Source organism: Parasteatoda tepidariorum, chromosome 6 (genome assembly GCF_043381705.1).
Source record: "Parasteatoda tepidariorum isolate YZ-2023 chromosome 6, CAS_Ptep_4.0, whole genome shotgun sequence".
Classification (NCBI taxonomy): domain Eukaryota; kingdom Metazoa; phylum Arthropoda; class Arachnida; order Araneae; family Theridiidae; genus Parasteatoda; species Parasteatoda tepidariorum.
Genome location: NC_092209.1, coordinates 74,171,518 through 74,194,054, shown reverse-complemented (window position 1 = coordinate 74,194,054; position 22,537 = coordinate 74,171,518). Strand labels below are relative to the sequence as shown.

The 22,537-nt window shown below is 28.3% G+C and overlaps 2 protein-coding genes across 8 annotated transcripts in view; one reads left to right on the top strand and one right to left on the bottom strand.

Annotated features, from left to right (window-relative positions):
* The window catches only part of LOC107448698 (ribosome biogenesis protein bop1), a 46,793-nt gene extending 29,212 nt beyond the window's left edge, over window positions 1-17,581 (bottom strand). Inside the window, exons 1-8 of one of the 6 annotated variants that reach the window (XM_071182627.1) lie at window positions 17,198-17,576; window positions 15,280-15,363; window positions 14,372-14,488; window positions 11,063-11,214; window positions 7,559-7,673; window positions 6,248-6,349; window positions 6,069-6,167; window positions 1,373-1,483 (exon numbers count right to left, since the gene is read on the bottom strand). In XM_071182627.1, coding sequence (XP_071038728.1) covers window positions 1,373-1,483; window positions 6,069-6,167; window positions 6,248-6,349; window positions 7,559-7,673; window positions 11,063-11,214; window positions 14,372-14,488; window positions 15,280-15,363; window positions 17,198-17,326 — 909 coding nt within the window. In that variant the 5' untranslated portion in view covers window positions 17,327-17,576. Of the gene's footprint in view, window positions 1-1,372; window positions 1,484-6,068; window positions 6,168-6,247; window positions 6,350-7,558; window positions 7,674-11,062; window positions 11,215-14,371; window positions 14,489-15,255; window positions 15,364-17,197 lie in introns of all 6 variants that reach the window. The other 5 variants (XM_071182629.1, XM_071182624.1, XM_071182625.1 and 2 more) reach the window with 5 other exon arrangements.
* Window positions 17,582-17,808: 227 nt separating this feature from the next.
* The window catches only part of LOC107448699 (heat shock factor protein), a 63,504-nt gene continuing 58,775 nt past the window's right edge, over window positions 17,809-22,537 (top strand). Inside the window, exon 1 of one of the 2 annotated variants that reach the window (XM_016064000.3) lies at window positions 17,809-18,139. In XM_016064000.3, the coding sequence (XP_015919486.1) occupies window positions 18,032-18,139 (108 nt within the window). In that variant the 5' untranslated portion in view covers window positions 17,809-18,031. The remainder of the gene's footprint in view (window positions 18,140-22,537) is intronic. The other variant, XM_016063999.3, reaches the window with a different exon arrangement.

Below are 22,537 nucleotides of genomic sequence, written 5' to 3'. Positions count from 1 at the left end.
TTTTATTGTTAAACCCAACTAAAAAAATACATATATTTGGAAATAATCTTAAAAAGAAGAAAAAACGATGAAGTAATACACTAATGATTATTTCCAAAATGATGGTAAGGTAAACAACTTTCAAAAAAGAAAGAAAAATCCTAAAATCTTATGAGAAAAAAAAACATTTCTTAAAAAAATTGGCGGGAAAATTTATCGAATTTCGTTCCGGTTTTTTGGTTTTCTGATTTCCGAATAACGGGTTCTGTACTGTACTAATTGTATTTTATTCAAATAATTATATATTACATCTAAAATAAAAATTTATATATTTAATTAATTTTTAGTTGAGAAATCAAATGCTTGATGCTTTGGACGGTTCAAAATAGTAAGTTTAACATTTCAGAGCAATTATTTTTTTTCTTCATACTTTATCCCTTTCTAGGAGAAAAATCTGTTCCTTGAACAAGTTTAGCAGCAAATTTAACAAAACATACTGAAAAAATTATTATGGACCCATTTGAGACGTGTTTCAAATGAATTGGAGTAGATTTAGAATGTATTTATGAAAAACACATTAGGCTGTTCCATTGCACAATGTTCCATCTTTATTCAAAAGGAACAAAAAAAGTTTTAAAAAAGCTAAATATCGAAACACAAAGAAATAAACATTTACTGCAAACAAATCATTTGAAAAAGCATACAAAAACTAAAAGTTAAACACGTACAAAAACTTAATTATATTAAAAATCTGACAGTTCAAGTTTAAAGCCCTCAAACTGTAGCTAATTGACTTTAAGATATTCAAGCTATTTGTTCATTCTAAGTCCAAACAACTCTTTTCAGAGAGATAGTACAGTTTTGCCTACAACAGCTTTGTTTTGAGTTTAGAGCATTAAAACTCTTTCTTTTTTAAAATATTCAAGCTATTTGTTCATTTTTATTTAAGAATTCCAAACAACTCTTTTTAAGTTCAGCACATTAAAGCCTTGCTATGAGTTTAAAGCACCTAAATCATGGTTAATTTATTTTAAAAAATATCCAAGCTATTTGTTAATTTTTGGTGCAAAAACCTTTTTTCAGAATAATGGTATAGTTCAGAGCATGCTTTGAGTTTAGAGCACTCAAACTGGGTTATATTTCTTTAAATTATAAAAGCTATTTCATCATTTTTAGTCCAGACAACTCTTTTCAAAAATATAATATACTTCAAAATTAAGTTTTTCTTTGAGTTTAAGCTACTCAAACATCAGTTTATTTATTTTCCATGAGGAAACAGCTTAAATTTTTTTTTAAAAAAATACCTTTATTTCATTAAAATTGATTTTTTTGTTTTTGTTTTGAAAAAATGTATATATGATACATCTCTGCAGTAAATTGAATATTAACTTACTTCGTCTTTTGATAAAAGAAATTCAGGAGGTGGATTGTAAGACTCCTCATGACCTGGAAGTTTTCGCTTAGGTGCAGGAATGTAATGACGCATTCTTTTGGATTCTTCAGCCTAAAACATGATTAAGGATATTTGAAAATTATTCAATTTAATGTAAAATTATTAAACACAATAAGTATGTTAGGACTTTAAGAACATAATTTATCGAGGCAAGATGAAGAAAACAAGAGCATCAGTATTGCATACATCGAAAACATGAAATTTGATTTTTTTTTTAAAGAACAGAGCAAGACTGGCATTTGGTTTTGAACATTGAAATTTGTTTTGGGTGTATTTGAAATACAGCTTAATAAATGAATATATTTTCTTAAAAAAATAATTCACTATTATGTTTTACAAATGCATTGAATCACATTTTAATTTCGGCCATTAGTATTTCAGTGAGCTAAGCCTCAAGACCTGGTTTCTAAGGAAACGTCGGCGTCAGCTTGAAACGAACATTTACCTCTGATTGGTCAATTTATGAGTTTGACAGCACACGTCATCGAACGCTCAGCTTGAATGACAACTGCCGTCCAAATCAACTGCAGTTGGATTACAACGTGACGCTAACAACAGAAGCAATGGTGGACAACAGCCAACAACAGAGCATTGAAATCAGCCAAGATTTTAATTTTAACATTAAACGTAGCTTCTTTTTCCTCTTCTTCATTTAGCTAAGCTATAATGTGTTTTTTCTTGGACAAAGTCATTATTTGTTCTTTAAAGCACTGGTCGACAATCACAAAATCAATACTAATTCAAAATAAATATTTGTTTACGTTATTAACGCATGCGCAATGCGAGATAATGTTTGTGTTGGACTGGCTGCTCACGCTGAGCTAACAAAACGGTATTTTTACGGAGTCAAAATTGTATCAACTTAACGCTGACGCCCAGTTAAGACACTTCTCTTAAAAAACCAGGCCTTGAGCTAACAAACGAGTATTTTGTTGGCATCAGGGTAACGTCAACTTAACGCTGACGCCCAGATAAGGCGCTTGTCCTAAGAAACCAGGCCTTTAGACTGCTATGATGTTGCTGAAAAAGTGTTTGTTGAAAAGTCCTTCACTAGTTAGAAAAGATGGACTTCAGAGTGATTGGAGTAAAGAACTGGCAGACTAGTCTAGAAATAGGCTGTCCAGGAGGAATTTTCAACACAAGGATGTGGCTCACCCTAGGCTGCCATGTCAAATAAGATAGATAAATATTCTTAGATGAGTCAAATTAATTTAACAAATTTAAATGTGCTTCAAAATGCTTGCCAAGCAACAAGACAGAGCTCATTCTAGGCAGGGAAACAGGGCGCAGCACCCTGCTGCCCTTTTTGTCAAAAGAATCCACCCTGTTGCCCCTGAAGTAAATTAGTACCCTGATGTAATAGTACCCTTTTTGCCCTTTCTTTTCTCAACCCTTCTTCATTTTCAACTCTTTTTATTTAGTTTGTCATTGCTGTCAATACATAGATTTATATGGGAAAGGAAAAATAGCCATCACACCCCCTTGTAGTACTTGTCTTTGAAAGTTTGCAGTTACTTCACTATCATTAAATCATAATTATTATTAATCATTTTAATTATTAAATCATAACTACAGCCACTTAAAAATATACATTTATTATTTTATTAATATACACATGCATTTTAAATAAATTATTAAGCTAATTAGCTCATTAACTCGATATATTATATATATACATATATATACAATGGAGCATCGTTTATACGACGCCGAAGGGACCACCGAAAAACGTCGCATAAACGATAACGTCGTATAATAGATTTTTACTTCTAAAACTGAAACTAACTCTGTTTTCAGTTAATTTTAATGTTTAACGTGTTGATTTACATAAATTTCTAAATTAGACAAAGCAAAACAAACAAATAACCAAAGAAGAAAAATTGCAGTGAGCAATTTGAATGTATGTTACCTTTAATTATATTTTCTTGCTATTAGTTTCTACAATGCTTTGAATAGCGAGTTGAACTTACTGCTCTCTATGATGCAATTCTAGATTTCTAATCACGGCCAAATCTAATGGCTGAAGCGCACTTGTGCAATTTGCAGGAAAAAAGAGAGCTTTTACATTTTCCAAAATAATTAGTATCGATGGGTCTAGTTTAATTAGTATCGACATAGTCTAGTTTTTTTCAGTCATCTAGTAAAAATTACGGTCGTCATCCAAGCATTCCTGTTGGCAAATTCCGCCCTTTTTTAAAATACACAAGAAAAAATAAAAAACTTAAATAAACGTGAACAAAATCTAAAAACCGACGTATAACCGATTCTGTGCGTCGTATAATCGATATATTTTTACATTAAAATGAATAGGAATGATTTGGGACCACACTAAAACGTCGTATAAATGTAAACGTCGTATAAATGTAAACGTCGTATAAGTGATCGTCTTATAAACGATGCTCCACTGTATATATGTGTGTGTGTGTGTTAAATTATTAATAAAGATTAGTGATTAATATGATTGCTTTGGTACTTTTAGTAAAGTAAAAAAAAAAAAAGGAATTCTAATAAAATGTGTAAAACCCATAGAAAGAAATTATTGCCTTTTTAGATCATTAATGCCCTTTTTTTTAATCTTTTGCACCCTGCCCTTTTTTCTGCCTAGAATGAACTCTGCAACAAGAGATTACACTCTTGAACTTTACTTAAAACACAATTTCTTTTTCAGAAAATGAAAGAAGCTGAAGTTTTATTTTATGCAAAATAATTGCAATCAAAAATTCATTTCTCACACATAAAACATTTTAAACTTTACTTCATGCAACATTAAGTGTCAAAAATATGAAATTTCCTTTACTCAATTTTATAAACAATTTTAAACTGAATAAATAATTATTTCAGTGAAATGGAGAAGGCACAATAAAAAGTTACAGAAATCATTCATGAAAAAATAAATATAAAAAAAGTAAAAAATAACAATTGAATAAAAACTCGTCATCAAGAATTGATTTGCAATAGTAAATTAGTTTTAAACTAATTTTTAATTACCTGAAATAATACTGGTCAATAAAGATTCTGAAGACTATGCGGAAAAAAAAAATCTAGGTAAAAAAAAAAAAAAAATGCTAAATAAGCTGATTCTTTCAGCAGAGTTATTCTTTAATTGAATGTTTACAACTTTATTTGGAGAAAAAAAGACAATTACATGCATACATATGATTTTAAATTAATTTTTCATTTATATTTTTGTTATTTTGAAACTAAATTTTAATTGGTATGAATAAGTAAAATACAATGGGAAAGGAATATTGATAAATATATTGTTTTTCATAATATGAAAGTAGGACAGCAAAATAGCAATGAAAACAATAGAAGACCATTGAAATACATAAATTTAATCAATGTTTAATCAAAATCAATGCAATGTGATTTAATAATCAATTTAATCAAAAATAAGCCCCTTTAAGCACTTACTTACTTTTTAAAAATGCTTCGCACCCTACACACATATAATTTTAAATACATTTTCCATTTATATTTTTGTTATTTTGAAACTAAATTTTCATTGCCCTGAATCAGTGTTTTCACTACAACGCGAGAATCTCGCATATTTTTTTCTTTCCTTGCATTAAAAAATTATTAACGCGAGAAATTCGCGCACCCTATTAATGAATTTCAAACTGCTTGAATATCACGAATTTTTGAAAAAATTTCGGCTTCCACCATTTCGAATGAAATCCGCTTCGTTTTTCTTCATTAATCTTTCATTATTTTCAATATCGGTCCTTGTTATCTAGCTTCCCTATTTACCAGTATTTTTCAGAACCAGAACACCCTACCCCCGAACATTTTTCTGCAACCACGTGTTCAGCGTAGGTAAGGTTTCTTCATGTAAAACGTTTAAATTTTTTGTGCCTATATGTAAGATGGACAAATACATTGTTAAGACAAATGAAACAAATGTCGGTAGAAACGGTAAAAATGAAACAAATACGGATATTCAACGGATATGGATCAAATACTAGCATGAAGTATGAACTTGGAAAGAACTTAAACGTACTTCACGATTTTATAGCAGAAATAATTTAAAAGCCTATGCTAGCTGATGTAGAGGATAGGAAAGTGTGTGCACTATGCTACAAATTTACTTAATGTTTTCGAATAATTCAGCATCTGTTGCACGGTCATTTAGCACCCAAAACCGGATTAAGACAAAATATCGTAACAGATTGATTGATAAGCATTTGAGCAACCTAATGAGAATAGCTGATGAAAAAGTAGATGTAGAACATTTTCCATATGATGATACAGCAAAAATATTTAATGCTTTAAAAATTAGAAGATGCTAAAAATGTATTATAATTAAAGAAATATTTTTTTTCCAAGTCTATTCACGTTTTTTATTTTTTTTATTTGTTTTTTATTTTTAGAAATCTCACGTAATTTTTTGAAATCTCATCCTGTTTTCGAGAAAGGGTGAGAAATTCTCATCCATTTTTTTTCTGTAATGAAAACACTGCCTGAATAAGTAAAATACAATAGGAAAGGAATATTGATAAATATATTGTGTTTCATAATATGAAAACAGGACAGCAAAACAGCAATGAAAACAATAGAAGACCATTGAAATACATAAATTTAAACAATGTGTTTAGCAAAATATTTTTCTTTAAAACCAGAAATCATAAAAACTTACAACATCCTTATCCCACAACATATAAAATTCATCTTTCTCTTCTTTGGGAACTCTAGGCTTTATCCAGCCTGCTTTTATAGCATACACCATTCTAGATACCTACATAAAAGGAAATAAAAAATTAGATAAATATTAAATGCTTGTGTAAAAAAAAGGTAAGAAAAAAATATATTACATACCTTTTCTTTCTCAATTTTGGAAGGAATGAAACTTCTCTTGTGAGGTGGCGCATTTGTAACAGGATGTTTTGCAGTCTCATAAGTAAAGAAATCTTCAAAAGGCTAAAGAGTAAAAAAGAGATAAAAAGGAAATAATTTAGAAATTTGAATTAAAATAAAACTTTAGTACAATGCATTTAGAGAACCCTTGCACATCCATAATTCTTGATAATTCAAACTCCGGTCCTAAGAAAAGCTTTTAGAAGTCGTTAGAAAAAAAAAGTTTAAATCAGAAAAAAGAAAAACAAATGCTAAGATGGTTTAGGGCGCATGAATACCATTCAAAAAGCCAGGATAATTTACATTTTTATTAAATTAATAAATTTTAAAAATTTGCTTTAATACAAGGTTTCTTGTAGGTTAAAAACACAAAGTGTTAAATTTTTTCTTCTTCATTTTATTACTTGTTGGTGACAATTATAGTTGGCATTGACAAATATTTATTAAATATGGGAATAAGAAATAAATAATAAGAGACTAAGAGAATAAATATTTCTCCATACCTCCACATATAGAAACAATTCTTAGAATTTTAAAATCGAAGTCATAAACGATTCTGGTTCAGATTTTTTCTTGAAAAGCATTTTTTTTTTTAAAAAAAACTGGTAACGTTTTGGCAAAAAACAAATAAATAAATTTTTAAAAAAATTAACATTCTATTTCAGCATATTGCAACAGTCCAATGTGGGCCAAGGGGCTCATGCAGGTAAAGGCTCTATAATTAAATGAGAATTAGCATTATTTTGGCAATATGGAGGACCGCAGGCCGGCTTTACCTAACCAAGAACCAGACAAGCTGGTACCCATTGATCTGAAGTTAGGTGGGCTTTAAGATGCAACTGGGGATCAAACCCTAGTCCTTCAAAATGACAGTTCAGTGCCCTAACCGCAGAGTCATTGCAAAGCATGACGATTCTTGCTTTTCTAAAATTACAAAAGGAAAGAGAAAAAAATTTCCCAAATAACTGATCAATTTATGGACAAATTATGTCAATCAAATATAAATGCTAACTTTAACTTTTAAATAAATAAACATTTATGAAAATTAAAAATTTTTTTATAACATAACATCTTTTTTTTAACATCTGAAATTTGAAAGAAAAAAAAATATTACAAATTAATTCAACCTTGTTAAGGGATATGATTAATTGAAAAAATAATTTTCAAACTTAACTAACTAAAAATTTATAACTACACAATATTATGCCAATCTGATTTTTTTTCTTTTATTTCACATATTTTTATTAATTTTCAAGACAGTTTGAAATTCACCTCGTACTGCTGTTCACTAGTTGGAAAGTTGCCAGACTGAATTCTTTGTATAATATCTAGATCTTCATCAGTTAACACTACCTTCTCTCCAGTCATTTTATTTTTCACTGTTCGCCTTTAAAAGAAAAAAAACGACATAAGTTAAAGCATTAACTAATTAATAGCTTCATGAGTCCATAACTGCCAACTCGGATAGGAAGAAATCCATTAGATTTTACAAAATAATATACATTTCATAATTGTTGCAAAATATACTAAATATTTTACACGTAGGGAATTTCAGGGATTTTTTATAGTGATCAAAATAGAAAAACTGCGATATTTTCCAGTTATGATTTCACATTAAATGATCTTGAAATGTTATGTATTATGTTTATTCATAATTTTGAATAGTAACAGGTATTTAATTCATCAGATAGTTAACTGAATTCTATAAAAGAGGTTCGCTTTATTATATATTAATACTTATTTAAATATTGAAGCAAGCAATAATCCACACAAAAATTCTAGTTCAATAGGTATTTTTCAAGGAAACTTGCTCAATTTTAGGGAATTTCTTAATAATATACAGAAACCAGGAGAGTTTTTATGAAACCAGTAGACCAGGAGAAATTGACAAAATCCAATAATCTACTGGAAAATCTTGTAGAGTTGTCAGCTATGTAAGTATATTCGATGCATTGCGCAGGTACAATGTGCAGCAAAAAAGCCTGGACAAACAATTTTTGAAAAAATTTATTAAAAATAAATATACTATCAAGAGTAACAATTCAACAAATAGAGTAATTGAAAATTTCTTAATTTATTTTAAAATACCGTCAAACCCCGCTATAGTGAACATGGTTTATAGTGAACTCCCGGATATAGTGAACGAAATGTTCGGTCCCGTGCCTTGCTATACACGTATAATGTTATTTTTTGTGGATATAGTGAACCAAAAAAGTGAGGAAGTTGGATATAATGAACTTTTTTCTGTCTGCAAATGATTTTTTTCTTCATTTTTTTGGAATAATTTTGAAATTTCTACTTCAAAATAAATACATATACCAATGTTTAAAACCATCTGTAGAGTGGAATGTAGCGATAAGCATTTTTTCTTGTTCGCTTCTTTTATTTCACTTTCCAATCCCTAAACAAACCCTGGCAGATGATGCACCTGTAAGGTGTCAGTTGGATCAATATGCATTTTCTGTCAGAGGGAATGAGTATAAATACTCATTATTGGTCAAAGGGTTAGACACTAATATGTGTTGATAAGGACCTCATTTCAACTTTTTCCCCTCAGTTCAGTTAAAAAGAAGTCTGAAAACAAGTGTCTCAAATTTGACTAAGGCGACCAGTAAACGTAAAACGTTCTCCATTGATGATAAAATGGGCATAATCTGAAAAATTGAAAATGGATGCAATCAAGTTGATATTTGCAGGGAATATAAACTATTCAATTCTGCAGTTTGTAACATACGGAAAAATAGGTAATTAATAATTTCTGCCCATGAAAAAAATTTAGATAGCATAAAAAAGTTGAGAAAAGCAGATCACAAGGATGTTGAAGAAGCATTACTGAAGTGGTTCACCATTAAAAGAAGCTGCAATATTCCAATATCTAGAGTCTAGACAAATGTCGAATTTTCTAAGCGATTTTATGAAACTACTTTTATGTTCTTGAATGGCTAGTTAGACAGGTTTAAAAAGCGGAATAACATAAATTCAGGAAAAATTATTTGAGAGTCGGGAAGTGTTTCCATATCTGATGTTGAGGATTGCTCATCAGCTAAATATTACTAAATTTTTTTTACACACAAGACGAAGAGTAATGAAAAATAACACATTTTTTGCTACTACGTAATATTTTTCAGTCATTTATTTGAATAATGTGCTATAAAAGGGAGGATTTACGGAACCATTGGTTAAATTGCCTGCTTAACGGATATAGTGAACTCCCGGTTATAGTGAACCAAAATTTCAGTCCCTTAAAGGTTCACTATAGCGGGGTTTGACTGTAGTAAGTCATTAACAATAAAATTACATAAAAATTAAATGAATGATTTGAAAAACTTCAACTGGTAGTACCCGTCTTCAAACTCTATCAATTAATAGATTTACTATTCACTATCGTAAAATGAAATGATCTAACTAAAATGTTCAATACATCTGAGGGATAATAAATCTAATTGGTCAATATTAGGATTCGAGCATTTTTTATCATCGTCATTTATTTTGCTGCTATTATGAAGTTTAAAACTGTGTGGTATATTTTCTCTTTTTACACAATCTATGAACATTTTAGAGATTTCATCGTGTTGATTTTTTTCAAATGAACAACATAACAAAACTTTCAAAATATACAAAGTCATTTAATTTTTAAATGTATCAAATGAATAATTAATTAAAAACTATTTTCACAGTTTAATTTTTAAATAAAATAAATAACTTAATTGCTAATAGGCACCAAATGAATGCTCCAAAAAAGAACTAAATGATAGTGGCACCTCATTTCTTTTAATTTCAATTCAACTAAACAGTAAATACACAACAGTTTCCACTATCTGGTTGAATGTAGTGGATATACTGGGTAACAAAATAGAGGAATAGGACGAAGATCCACTTCCTACCCATTCTTCCACAGATCCTTGTGTACAATATACTGTATATCCTTGTACGGCATTTTGATGTTGTATACAAGTCGGACCATTGTATAAGACAGCCCTCTATTTTTAATAATGAGATAGCAAACCTCCAGTATTTGGGGTGTATAAGATGACCAATAAGAATTCATTGCAGAGGGGGATATGTATGACGACATTGCTGATGGTCTGGAAACTAAATTTATAGCTTTATGATAAGTTTTAAAATTTTTAATTGTGTTTTATTTATTGAAATACTCTCGAATCAATCATCTTAACTTTTGTTATTCCAAATTTTTTTCTAAATGTAACTTAAAAGTATTGTTTAATAAAAGAAAAATTATATGTAAAGAAAATATGAAAGGTGAAAAATTAATTGCATATATCATGGTTAAAATAGTTATCAAAAGGGATAAATTGATATAGAGTTCACATCTATCTCATTACTTATAATGAATCGATACATCACAATGAATCAATCAGCTTTAGAACCAGAGAATAAGTTGACCCCTTTAGTAAAATTTTGGGGGATTACTAGACTTATACACCATGATATATGGTAATTAAAAATATATTTCAAGATAAACAATTGATGCAAAACTACTTAAAGTGTATTAGTAAACTAAATGGGAAGTTTTATGACTAGGAGAAGTAAAAATATACAAATGACCGCTTTAACATTCCTCATTTTTTGCTTTCGCCGCCTACCATGGTGAGTATTACAGATGCTCGGTTTTCATATTCCTAATTATTTACTATACCCAATAGTACAAAAGCAAGGTAGTCATAACCTGTATAATCTGTATTTTGATTTGAAAGAAAGTCAAGATCATCCTAATTTCTAATAAATGAACATTTAACAAAATTTAAAACAATTTACCAATAATTAGGATCATCAATTTTACTGAGAAATTCATCAATTTCATCTGTTGTTGCAGGTTTCATAATTTTTTTCCCATCAATATCGTAACCAATATGAGGGAAATCATCATACCACTTCATAGGAATGTTGCCAACAGTATTGCGAATATCCTGGAAAAGGAAACAAAATTAGAATAACTTTAGCGTACTTAATATATTGAGATAAGTCAATAATATATTAATAACTTTCTGAATATTTGCACCAGAATTCTTTACTGTTTCACATGACTGATACTTTCTATAACAAAAGATAGTTTTTTTTTTACCTAGGGCACAAACCCTTGATAAAGCAAACTTGTCCAGGACATTAATACTCTCACTAACAAATGATAAATAAAAAGTAACTTTTTTTGGTAAGTTATTAAATGAGCTCTTATTTTTGACAGTGGAATAAGTCCATCTGAAACTAAAAAGTCCTTTACTTATTTATAATTATTTTATTTTACGATTTTAATAATCATTGCTGCATTGATGTTTCATCAAATAATAGTATTAAAAACATCACCCAAATAGATAAACCTTTGCCAACATTTCTAAAAAACAGTAACCCTTAAATGCTTTTAAAATGGAAAATATAAAAAACAGACTTATTCCACTTTCAAAAGCAACCTCACAAATGATTACATAAAATTTATATTAGAATGATTTGTTTCTGTACTTTTTAAATTCTCTGGAATAGGTATTTTTCTTATAAACAAACATTTTTTCACAGTATAACTATTTTTTTTTTTAATTATTGTAAAATAATTTCATACATAATGCTTTAATTATAGTAGCAAAGATATTTATTAATTTAAAAAACACAAATATTAATAATATTTAATCAGCTTTTATTGGATTAAGTTCCTAAATAGATCATTTAATTTCAGAAACATAATGCATTATCTGATCTGATAAACAAAGTACTTTAGTTAAGCAAGATTTTAGTTCTAAAAATATACAGATGACGAACCCAGTACTAACAATAATAAACCTTCCAATATACAAAGAAATTAATTAAATTTTCAGAATGTATTTATTTCTCTTGATATTTAAAATGCAAAGTAAAAATAGGCTTTCCATTCTAGAATATTCGCTTCATGCTGAATGAGGCCTTCTCTTGAAAAGGTATTTTTTATTCTAAATTTAATCTAAATTTTTTTAAGTCAAAAACTATGTAGACTAAATTTAGAAAATTCAAAACACTGCAATATTATAAATGGGTTGTCATATTTGAATTTTTATTGTTTATTTGCTACAGATAGATGTAATTATTGATTTTTTTTTTTTTAAAGAAGACATTTTTCTTTTAATCCTTAAATCATACATAATAGTAAAATCAGAAAAACATAAGTAAAAAAAAAATTATATCTATAAAATAAATATAGCACTTAAAATTTGGTATGTTAGCATAAAGCTCTAAAGCTATTTGTTAAAAGAGAGAGAACTGAAATAGGAAACTATGATATCGGTAATCTTTTTACCCTAATATTACAATTAGTTTCATAATGCCCCTGTGGCATAATTTTTTCGGGCTTTCTTCGACATACTACACTAATTCTAATACCTTTCTGCAAGATACTTTTAAAAATAACAAATATACATGTCACTTATTTAAAGTAACAGAAGCGTCAACTTTAAAGAAGAAAAAAAACTTTTTCTAAACTGAATATGTAATATTTTTTTATTTTAATATTATGTCAATATTCCTGCATTTCCTAGGAGGGAAAGGCAATAATTATTCTTTTTTTCATCTTTTGTATATCTTCATCACATTAAAAAAAAATCGTGAAATCCATAGCAGTAACTACCGAGAAAAAAAAAGATTGACAGCAAAATCACGCAAATCGCATTTTTAAAAAGGGGTTACTAAATGCATGTTTTAATTTTGAGATTCAGTTGTTGTAATAAATAATACAGTATTAAAAATATTTGATTTTAAAAGCTATGTGGAAATCAATAGTAATAATTGCATAAAAAAAAATAGAACGAAAATTTCAGCACAAAAGAAAATCACAGCTTTTTTAACTTCATTACTCTTATTTTTCATCATTCTCAAATGAGAACAGAAAAATCACAAGCATTTTTTTTCCTCCAATGCACGAAGCATCTTTTGAATATAATTCTGAAGAGCAGAAAAAAATCTTTCAAAAATTTCTGCAGAAAAGAAAACCAAAATTTTTTTACTTCCCAAAGGAAAAATCTTTCTACAAGAACTCGTAAACAATGAGTACTACTGAGCAATTATAAAAACAATGTAAGCACTTCACATTAGATTTTGAGATAAGCAGGTTAACAAATATTTTCTTTCCTTTGCCAATGCTATCAACGCTAAAAAAAAATTTCGGAAAATTCATTTAAAAAAATAGATTTTTGATTTTAAAAAATTTGCAATAGATGGCTTATCATACAAAAATGCCAAAAATATAAAAATCTTAATTTTGATTTTTTTTTGTCTCTTACATAGATTTTTCTATTGGAAGGTATAGTACAGAAACCAATTTATACTGATACTTAGTAAAGCAAAATTAAGAAAATTATGTGGGTTAATTATAGTTTACGATCACTAAACATTTAACTTTATTCATTTAAAAAAAAAAAACTTCCTACTAATGTAATGGAAAAATTACACAGCGGTTAATCTAAGCTGTTTCTCAAGGTCTTGTTTTTAATAAGTTAGGAATATTAAAATTAATAAATAATGTCGTCAAAACTTAATAACTTGTTTTCGTAAATTATAGATATTATAATGGGTACAATTTTATGCAAAATTACATTATCAGAAAATATAACTTTTAAAAACAGAAAAATAAATAATAAAGCAACTACTTATATAGTGAGTAAAGTTAAATTTTTCTAATTCACTAAGAATTTCAATGCTTTAAAAATGCACCTATCTTTTCAGTTCTATAAATGAAAAATAAAATAATTAAATATTCATTTTAAAAAATAGGTTTTGTGAAACAATCATTAGGATTTTGAGATTTGAGTATTTTTCGAGATTTTTACTTACGTGAAAAATCCTCGTATAAAGCTTTAATTTTTACAAACAGGGTGTTTTTTATCAAAGTATTTTTGTGAAAGATACCTAATAGGTCCTATTTTTTGCTTAGAATTTGACCTTGTTACACCAAGGACATTTTAATACAAACACTGCATTTCAAAATTATTTTTTGATATTAAAAAAAATGAATAAGACTAACTATAAAATTGATATTTTTTAAAACTAATATTAATAAATTTAAAAAAGATTTATTAAAAATAGCTAAAAATATTTATAAATTATTACTTCTTCATCTGATGTATCATGAGCATATTCATCCTCTAGATCTTCTTTACTGGTACTTTCCAATGATGATGAATCATTTTTAGCAGATCTCTTTTGATCGAGCATAGGCTTATTTGACTGAAAAGTAAAATTTATTTATTCAAAGTTCATTTTCCTTAAATTAGATAAAACGCCTCTACAAACAAGTAACAGAATTAAGCTAAGTCTACCTTAAATGACAGGTTGAAGAAAGATAAATCAACAAAAAGTTAAATCAGGGTGCGTAGCCAAATCTTTGAATCAAAAATAAGCACTTTTTAAAAACTTTTCAAGCACTTTACAAAAATTTTCAAGCACTCAAAAATTTCATATTGAATCAAGGATATTATTGAAAAACAAAACCTTTTTATGAACAGTTTTAGCATTAAAAAAAAAACACAAAAAGAAACAGACGTAAATCGAAATAATCAGTACTTTCCCACATCACCGAGTGAATTCAACTTGACTCTGCACTCTGAACAAAAGTATCCTTACCCCCTACATCAAAAAAGTGTTAGAAGTAAAATAAAATAAACAAGAATAAAATTGTAAATTAAAAAGAAAAACATTTAATAAGGATCTGACTCCATCCGAATTGGGAGCACTCGAGTTTCAGTTTGGAGTGTGCGCGCATGCGCAAGTCATGACGTGGGTGCGACATGAAGTCCATGTGAATGATTACGTAGCAAACACCCCATTTTTTGTGAAATGCAGGGGATCCACCAGATATCACTGAAGGGAAAAAAATTATTCGTGAAAAAAAAGCACTTTTTAAAAACGCCAGCTGAAAAAAGCACCTTTAAAAGCTTTTAAAAACGAAATCTCCCAAAAAGCACCTTTAAGTACTTTTTACAAACACTACGCACCCTGTAAATTATATTAATTATTACTTCTTCATCAGACGAGTCATTAGCATGTTCATCTTCCAGATCCTTTTCACCGGACTCTTCTTTATGAAACTTTGAGTTATTTTCCTGAAAAATGAAATTCATTTATTTGAATTATTTAATTAAAGAAAATAAGTAACTATGAAAACAATAAATATGAATCAACATTGAAAAAAGGACAATTTCAAAAAATCAAAGAGTTGATATTCAAAAAAGGTGTGTAATTTGTTAACTATTGGTCTTGAATACTCAGTAGCCGGAAAAACCAGTATTCTGTAGTTGGCACTTAAATTTTTTCATAAATTTTCATCAGAAGAGCAACAATTAAGATTAATAAATATAAAAACTATCAATATTGTGAAAGAAACCCTGAGGAATTAATTTAAACTCATTATCATTTAATTAGGCCAATTTGACTATTATCATTTAACTATTATTGTCAACCATGAGTAAGTTAATTTCCAGGATAAAATTAGGGAGGAGAGTGGTAAAAGAACAAAAAGTCTGAAAATACTTATCCACTTATATCATGAAAATATAAATAAAAAAGGGGTGAAATTATCTTACACAGATTTAAAATTACATACTCATATATTTTTTTTTAATATAGGTATACATTGACAGGTAAACAAATTTTTAACCTTTATACACAAATTATAATTAGATAAAATGATAAAATACAACAACAAAATGTAGAAATTTTAAGAAAAAATAGATATTCAATACAACAATTAACAATATTCAATATAACAGATAACGAATTGTGATCTGTTGCTCCTACTATTGGGTTGATGCATAAGTTCCCGCATTTTTTTTTCTCAATTTAAAAAATTTTCGTAGAAAATAAAATTTTTTGGCATAATCTTTTGTGTTATTCGAAAGAGAATTTTCTGCTCTATAAAATAGTGTATTACACCTCTTTGTTACTTTTTGGAGCATTTAAATGGAGTGTCAAGTCGACAAAAACGAGCATTTCCAACACCACCTTCTTTTGGCATTTAATTGACATGCCAAATCCACAGAAGCTGCAAAGGAGATTTGTGCCATGCAATTTCAAATGCTTTACGCGGCAGTTCGTTCAATAATGACATCAAATTACGAGCTTGGTTGGAAGACTTTTTCAAGACGCTTCCGGGTGATTTCTACCAAAGAGGCATGGAAAAAATCTATAACGTTGGGAGGAAGTCGTAAACAACAACGGAGAGTACATTAATGATTGAATTGTGGTTATTTTAAGTCAAAAATTCAATTTATAAAAAAAAAATTGAAAAAACGTGGGAACTTATGCATCAACCCAATACAATCGTTGAGGTGCCAAATAGATTGTAAACTTGCAAATTTATTTAAAATAACATGTAGATATTTGCCCGGGGGTGGTTACGAGCTATACATTTCAAGTTAATCCCTTTCTGTTACATTCTTTTCAGTTTCTTGCGGGCCGCTGCCTGGAAGTTGCCAAGACTTGGCGATTATTCTACCGCAGATTAGGATACAAAATCTCCCCTTAAAGTTAGCACAACAGATTAAAATACGAAATATTCTCATCCTAGCTTGGATATTAGTTATATCCATCAAGGTGATCCCCAGTGATGATTTTGTTTTCCTTATGAACTGCTGCTCAGAAGTTACCAAGACTTGGCGATATTCTGCTGCAGACCAAGATATGGAAATCTCTTCCAAGAAATAAAATTGTGGGAAGTAACTGTCATATAAAAATTGTATCTGTAACACTATAATACACTGCAGTACTACTCTATAATATACAGTACTGGTTAAATATACAGCCTATATTTAGAATTATATTTATATAATCAGCTAGTAAGCTGTAACTATATGCTGATTAAATATGCTGAGTAGATGCAAACAACTATCGAACTTCATGATAGACACATAAATAAAAGTTATTTTTCCATTAACTCACATCTGAATCGGAAAATGATTCGTCAGATTCTTCATCTTCTTCCTCCAAATCAGAATACTCGCTAGACTCACTATCTGAATCAGCATTCTCAATATCTTTTCTTACCAATGGTTCTTTCTTATTCTGCATTTTTACGGATAGAATATTTATCTATGAATCAAAGGAAATCGTACACTCGATAGTTTGATCCTTATATATAGTGGATAAATTACGCAGTTAAAGATTGAAAGATATATTTCTTAAATAATAATTATTCATAGAATATTATATTTTAGAATCCTTAAAAAGATTATACTGGAAAAGAATAATACACATCGAAATTTTATTGGCTTCAACAGTCCGGCATGGTTTTGTTGACAATTTTACTCATGGCAGTTACATTTTTTATAACCGCGGTCTTTTAAAGGCCTTCCTGATAACTTTAACTCAAATTTTTAAATATTTCTTTCGTGGATAAAAACAAGAGGTAACTTTTTTTTCTCATTTTTAGCATTCCTAAAATCATTAATAAATCTTAAAACTGAGAGAATATGACAAGTTTTGAAAAAAGTCCATAAAAATTTGACAGGCTAGGTTAAGAAGAAAACGAAACAACGAGTGTTGCGTAATGTTTTTAAAGTAGCCGTGACACTTGCAATGAAAAGTTTAATGTTCAATACTGCTCGTGCTTTCGATCTGTAAACACAGCAACTTAAATGTGAATCATACAAGTCTTCGAAAAATTTAACTTTTATTCGAATTCTACTGTGATAATTTTACATCGTCGTAAAAATATATTGCTATTTCATATGATAGAGAAGAAAATATTTTTCTAATATTTTGTATCACCTCATCATGCGCACAATTGAGTATGGGACAACGACTCACGTCCCGGCATTTTTGACTAAACTTTGGAAATTAGTCACTGATGAGTCTTGTGATGAACTAATATGTTGGAGCCTAGTAAGTTATTATTATTTTATTTGCATGCATTTCATATCATAAAGATTTTGTTGTGTTATTAGGATATGATTGGCCAGTAAAGTAACAAACTTAGTGATGCTACTTTTAACTAACAATAAATTTATGTTGGAGTTTTATAAGTTATTGTTTTATTTGCATGCAAATGATATTGTGAAGATTTTGTTATATTATATAGATTTCGTTATGTTATTAAGATATGATTGGCCAGTAAAGTAGCAAACTTAGTGATGCTATTTTTAACTAACAATAAATTTATGTTGGAGTTTTATAAGTTATTGTTTTATTTGCATGCAAATGATATTGTAAAGATTTTGTTATGTTATAAAGATTTCGTTATGTTATTAAGATATGATTGGCAAATAAAGTAAGCCTAGTGATGCTATTTTTAACTAACAATAAATTTATGTTGGAGCTTTATAAGTTATTGTTTTATGATATGACTGGCCAGTAAAACAGATAAACTTAGTTATGCTTTTTTCAACAAACAATAAATTTAGTTTTTATAAATTGATTCCCTTTTATTGATTTATATTGCTAAATATTCGAGAAAATTTCTAATATTTGAAAAATGCAGTGTGTTTACAAAAAGTAGCAATCATAGATACATCTTTATACATTTAGACTTAAAGATTTGGCAGCTTCAAAGAGCAGGGCACATAGATTGGAGGTCTCTTGTACCCAAACCCTAAATCATGATTAGCGTAAAAGCTTCATAGCTGAAACAAAGTTCAGGAAACACCTGACAGGAATATCTTATCTTTATACATTTACTCTCCTTTAATTCTTTCTGAAGAAAAATTAATATATCTTGACTCAATAAATCAGTTTTCGCGATGTGTGTAATTGTTAATGTCATGGATAATTTGTCGCTGATCAAATTAGTCAGTAATGAGTCCTATGATGAACTAATATGTTGGAGTCTTATAAGTTGTTTTATTTGTGTGCAAATTATATTGTAAAGGTTTAGTAGTAGTATTAAGCTATGATTGATCAGTAAAGCAATGGGTTAATTTAGCCTTACTTCATTTTAACTAACAATATATTTAATTTTTACGCATTGTTTCCTTTCTTTTTTTTTATAAATTTGTTTCAAGTGCCTTTTGTTAAGTAACTTTTTTGTGCAGATTTAGGATAATTTCATGCATTTACTTCTTTAATTCTTCCTAAAGAAAATTAATATCTGTCTTTATAATGCTATAACCTAGTGGGTTAAAAGTAAGAGTTTATAATATAATAGAATTTCTTCTAGTTTATTTTATTTTTCAATTTTTGGGTTGTATTGTGTTTTAATAATATAATGCATGTATATTTGGAAAGAAAACAAAGTTACTAGTGATAAGAGTGTCAATATAATTTTAAAAGTTTAAATATTGTAAAGTTTCTAACATTGTAATTATATATTCATCTGAAAAATATTCAAACAAAATATCCATCTGAAACTAATAAAGTATATAATAGTTTTTCTATAACACCTTGAAAATAATACTAACTTTTAAAGAATAAAATCAATTTTTTTAACAAATATTGAAATTTTTCATTTTTTTAATAAATAATATTAAAACATTTATTCAGTCAGGAGACAATGTAGTGCTGTTGTGACTAGTGTTGGACACTAGTTTTAAACACGATAAGAAAGTTTCTAACAAAAAATTTATTGTTAAATATTTAAAGAAATATTCTGAATGTGATAGCAGAATACTTAAATATTATTGAGCATTTACATTCAAAAATATATTATAGGAGTTGCATTGTGTATTAGCAGGGGTCTGTTTAGAAGAAATTTGGGTCCGTTAACGGACCCTTCACAAAATATCTTTTCATAAAAACGGACCCTTCACAAAATATTTTAACTTAAAAACGGACCCTTCACAAAATATTNGACAATGTAGTGCTGTTGTGACTAGTGTTTTACTAGTTTTAAACATGATAATAAAGTTTCTGACAAAAATTTTATTGTTAAGTATTTAAAGAAATATTCGGAATGTGATAGCAGAATACTTAAATATTATTGAGCATTTACATACAAAAATATATTATAGGAGTTGCATTGTGTATTAGTCATATAATTAGGGTGTATTAGTCTTATAATTTTAAAAGCCTCCATACTATGTATGGGTAGAAATTAAGAAAATTTAGACATTGGTTTGAAGTATCAACAACTAAGAGATACTAATTGTTCATAGACATTTTTACTGGTCCATTTACATATCTCTTTTTTTTAAAAAAAAAAAGAAAGGTAGTAAGGTATTTAAGAAATTATAGTACAGAGAATGTGCTATGCCATAATTATGATAAATTAAGTTCTTTATTTAAAAAAACATGGAAACATGAAATCAAAAATCGCAGAATACCTTCCTTGTGGTCCACAATTGTTGATCCAAGGGACAACTTATACAGTGATCAGAGACCAGAGTCACAATTTAACAGTGGTCGGAGTCAAATTTTAATGGTTTTGAACCAAAGAACCTCTGTTAATTTCGAGCCCTACTATTTATCCAGCTTAACAAAAATATGTGACATTGTAATATGAACATCTTTATCATATGGAAAGAATAATCGAACAAAAATACATTAAGAAAATTAGTGGTAGTTTTTTAAGTTCAGATATTGGAAGGTGTTTCTTTCTTTCATATACTTTTTTTAAATAATCAGTTATAACTTTCTATGTTATGTTAAGTTATAAAAATAGCATGAAATCTTTTTCAACTTTATTTGTTGTTCTCAAACTTTTTTTTTTTTTTAATATTGTACGAACCTTGACCTTTCTATTCATCCTTTTTCAACTACGATTATTTTTCTGGAATTTGAAGTTAAAACCTTTAATTTTTTATTTAAATTGTTTTTGATTTATTGTGTATTAAAAAAGTTACCTACGTATAGAGTTTTCCTATGATAATTATAGAGAAAAGTTTCACGCATGAAATTTAAAACTTTCAGTTTCAGTATTATTTAACTTGGTAATTGGAAATAAAATCGATTGTTTATTCTGATTTAATTGATAGATGTTTTTGTTTAAGACAGAAATTGTTTGTGTTAACTTCAATTAGTCTATTTTATGCTAAAAGGAAGTCGTTTTATCTCAAAGTTGCCTAAAGGAATGTTCAATTAAAAAAAAAAAGAGCACCTTAGTGAGACAAATTTAATGGTTCCTATTTGTGGAACAGATATTTTTGACATGGTGTATAGTGTTCCATTAAATTATAACCTCACTATGCTTTTAGCTCAATTGATTAATTAAATGCTTGAAATTAGTATTAAAAACTGAAAGTGATGAGAATTCACTGCTGTTATTTATCTTATATTTGTATCTGTAAATGAAGCCATAAATAATTAGAATATGAAAATGCATAAAATGGGTGGCCAGAAAAATATAGCATCTCACATATTTTTTTTATTTATAAAACTGAAGTTTTTATAAGTAATTTAGGTTTAACTGAGAGCATTTACTTAAGAGAGAAAAAACAAGCAATCTTCAATATTTTAAGTCGTTAGATAATAATTCATTAATAATCACAAGTCTGCAACCAAAAAATGATTAGAAACCAGTAGATTATGGTAGATTTTTGGATGTTAATTTCAGAAAGAAAGTGAAAAATTCTCACGATTTTTGGTAAAAACAATATCTTATTGATTCTTGATTCATTAAAATTGTGAGTCGATTTTTTTACTGATTCACAGAAACAGAACCTTTCAAGAAACGAGTGAACAGACCACGGTTTTTCTTTCGACTTTTTTTCAAAATCACTCACAGAATTATGAGTGGAAATTTCAGTTTTTTCACTAAAACAGGACCTTTCAAGAAAATCTAGAATAATCCCTGTTTACACAATTAATGCACTTTCAAATAGAAGGGGAGCTTTTTTTTTACTATTCCATCCTATTGCGTTCGAAAATGATAGCAAATAATTGGTGAATTGTTCGTTTCTGTTGATTACTAATTAAAAGGTTTAATTAATGTAGCTTTATTTAATTCTCTTGTACAATCGTACTCCGTTTAATTTTTTTTTTCTTTATTTTTCAAAGGTGTGTAATCTAAAAAGCGATACTTGAGTGGCATGTGTTGGAATAATTTCCTTCTATGTCAACTAATACCCTTTACTTTGAACCCGCATGGGGGGATTCATTATTTCAACCCTGCATGCTGTCCGTCCACATTCTCAATTTACGCAACTCTTCTCAGTTGTGAAAAACAAAAATTTCGAAAGAACCCTTTTTTCTTTTTTTACGTGTGAAAAGAATTTTTTTTTTCAAATCGCAAGACATCGACCCTTTTGGGTACCTGCGGCTTTGAAATAACTTCATAATTTATTTATTTTTATTAAAGTCTTGAGCAATATGAATCGTCAAGGTTATTTGAATCGGCAATGTTATTTATCA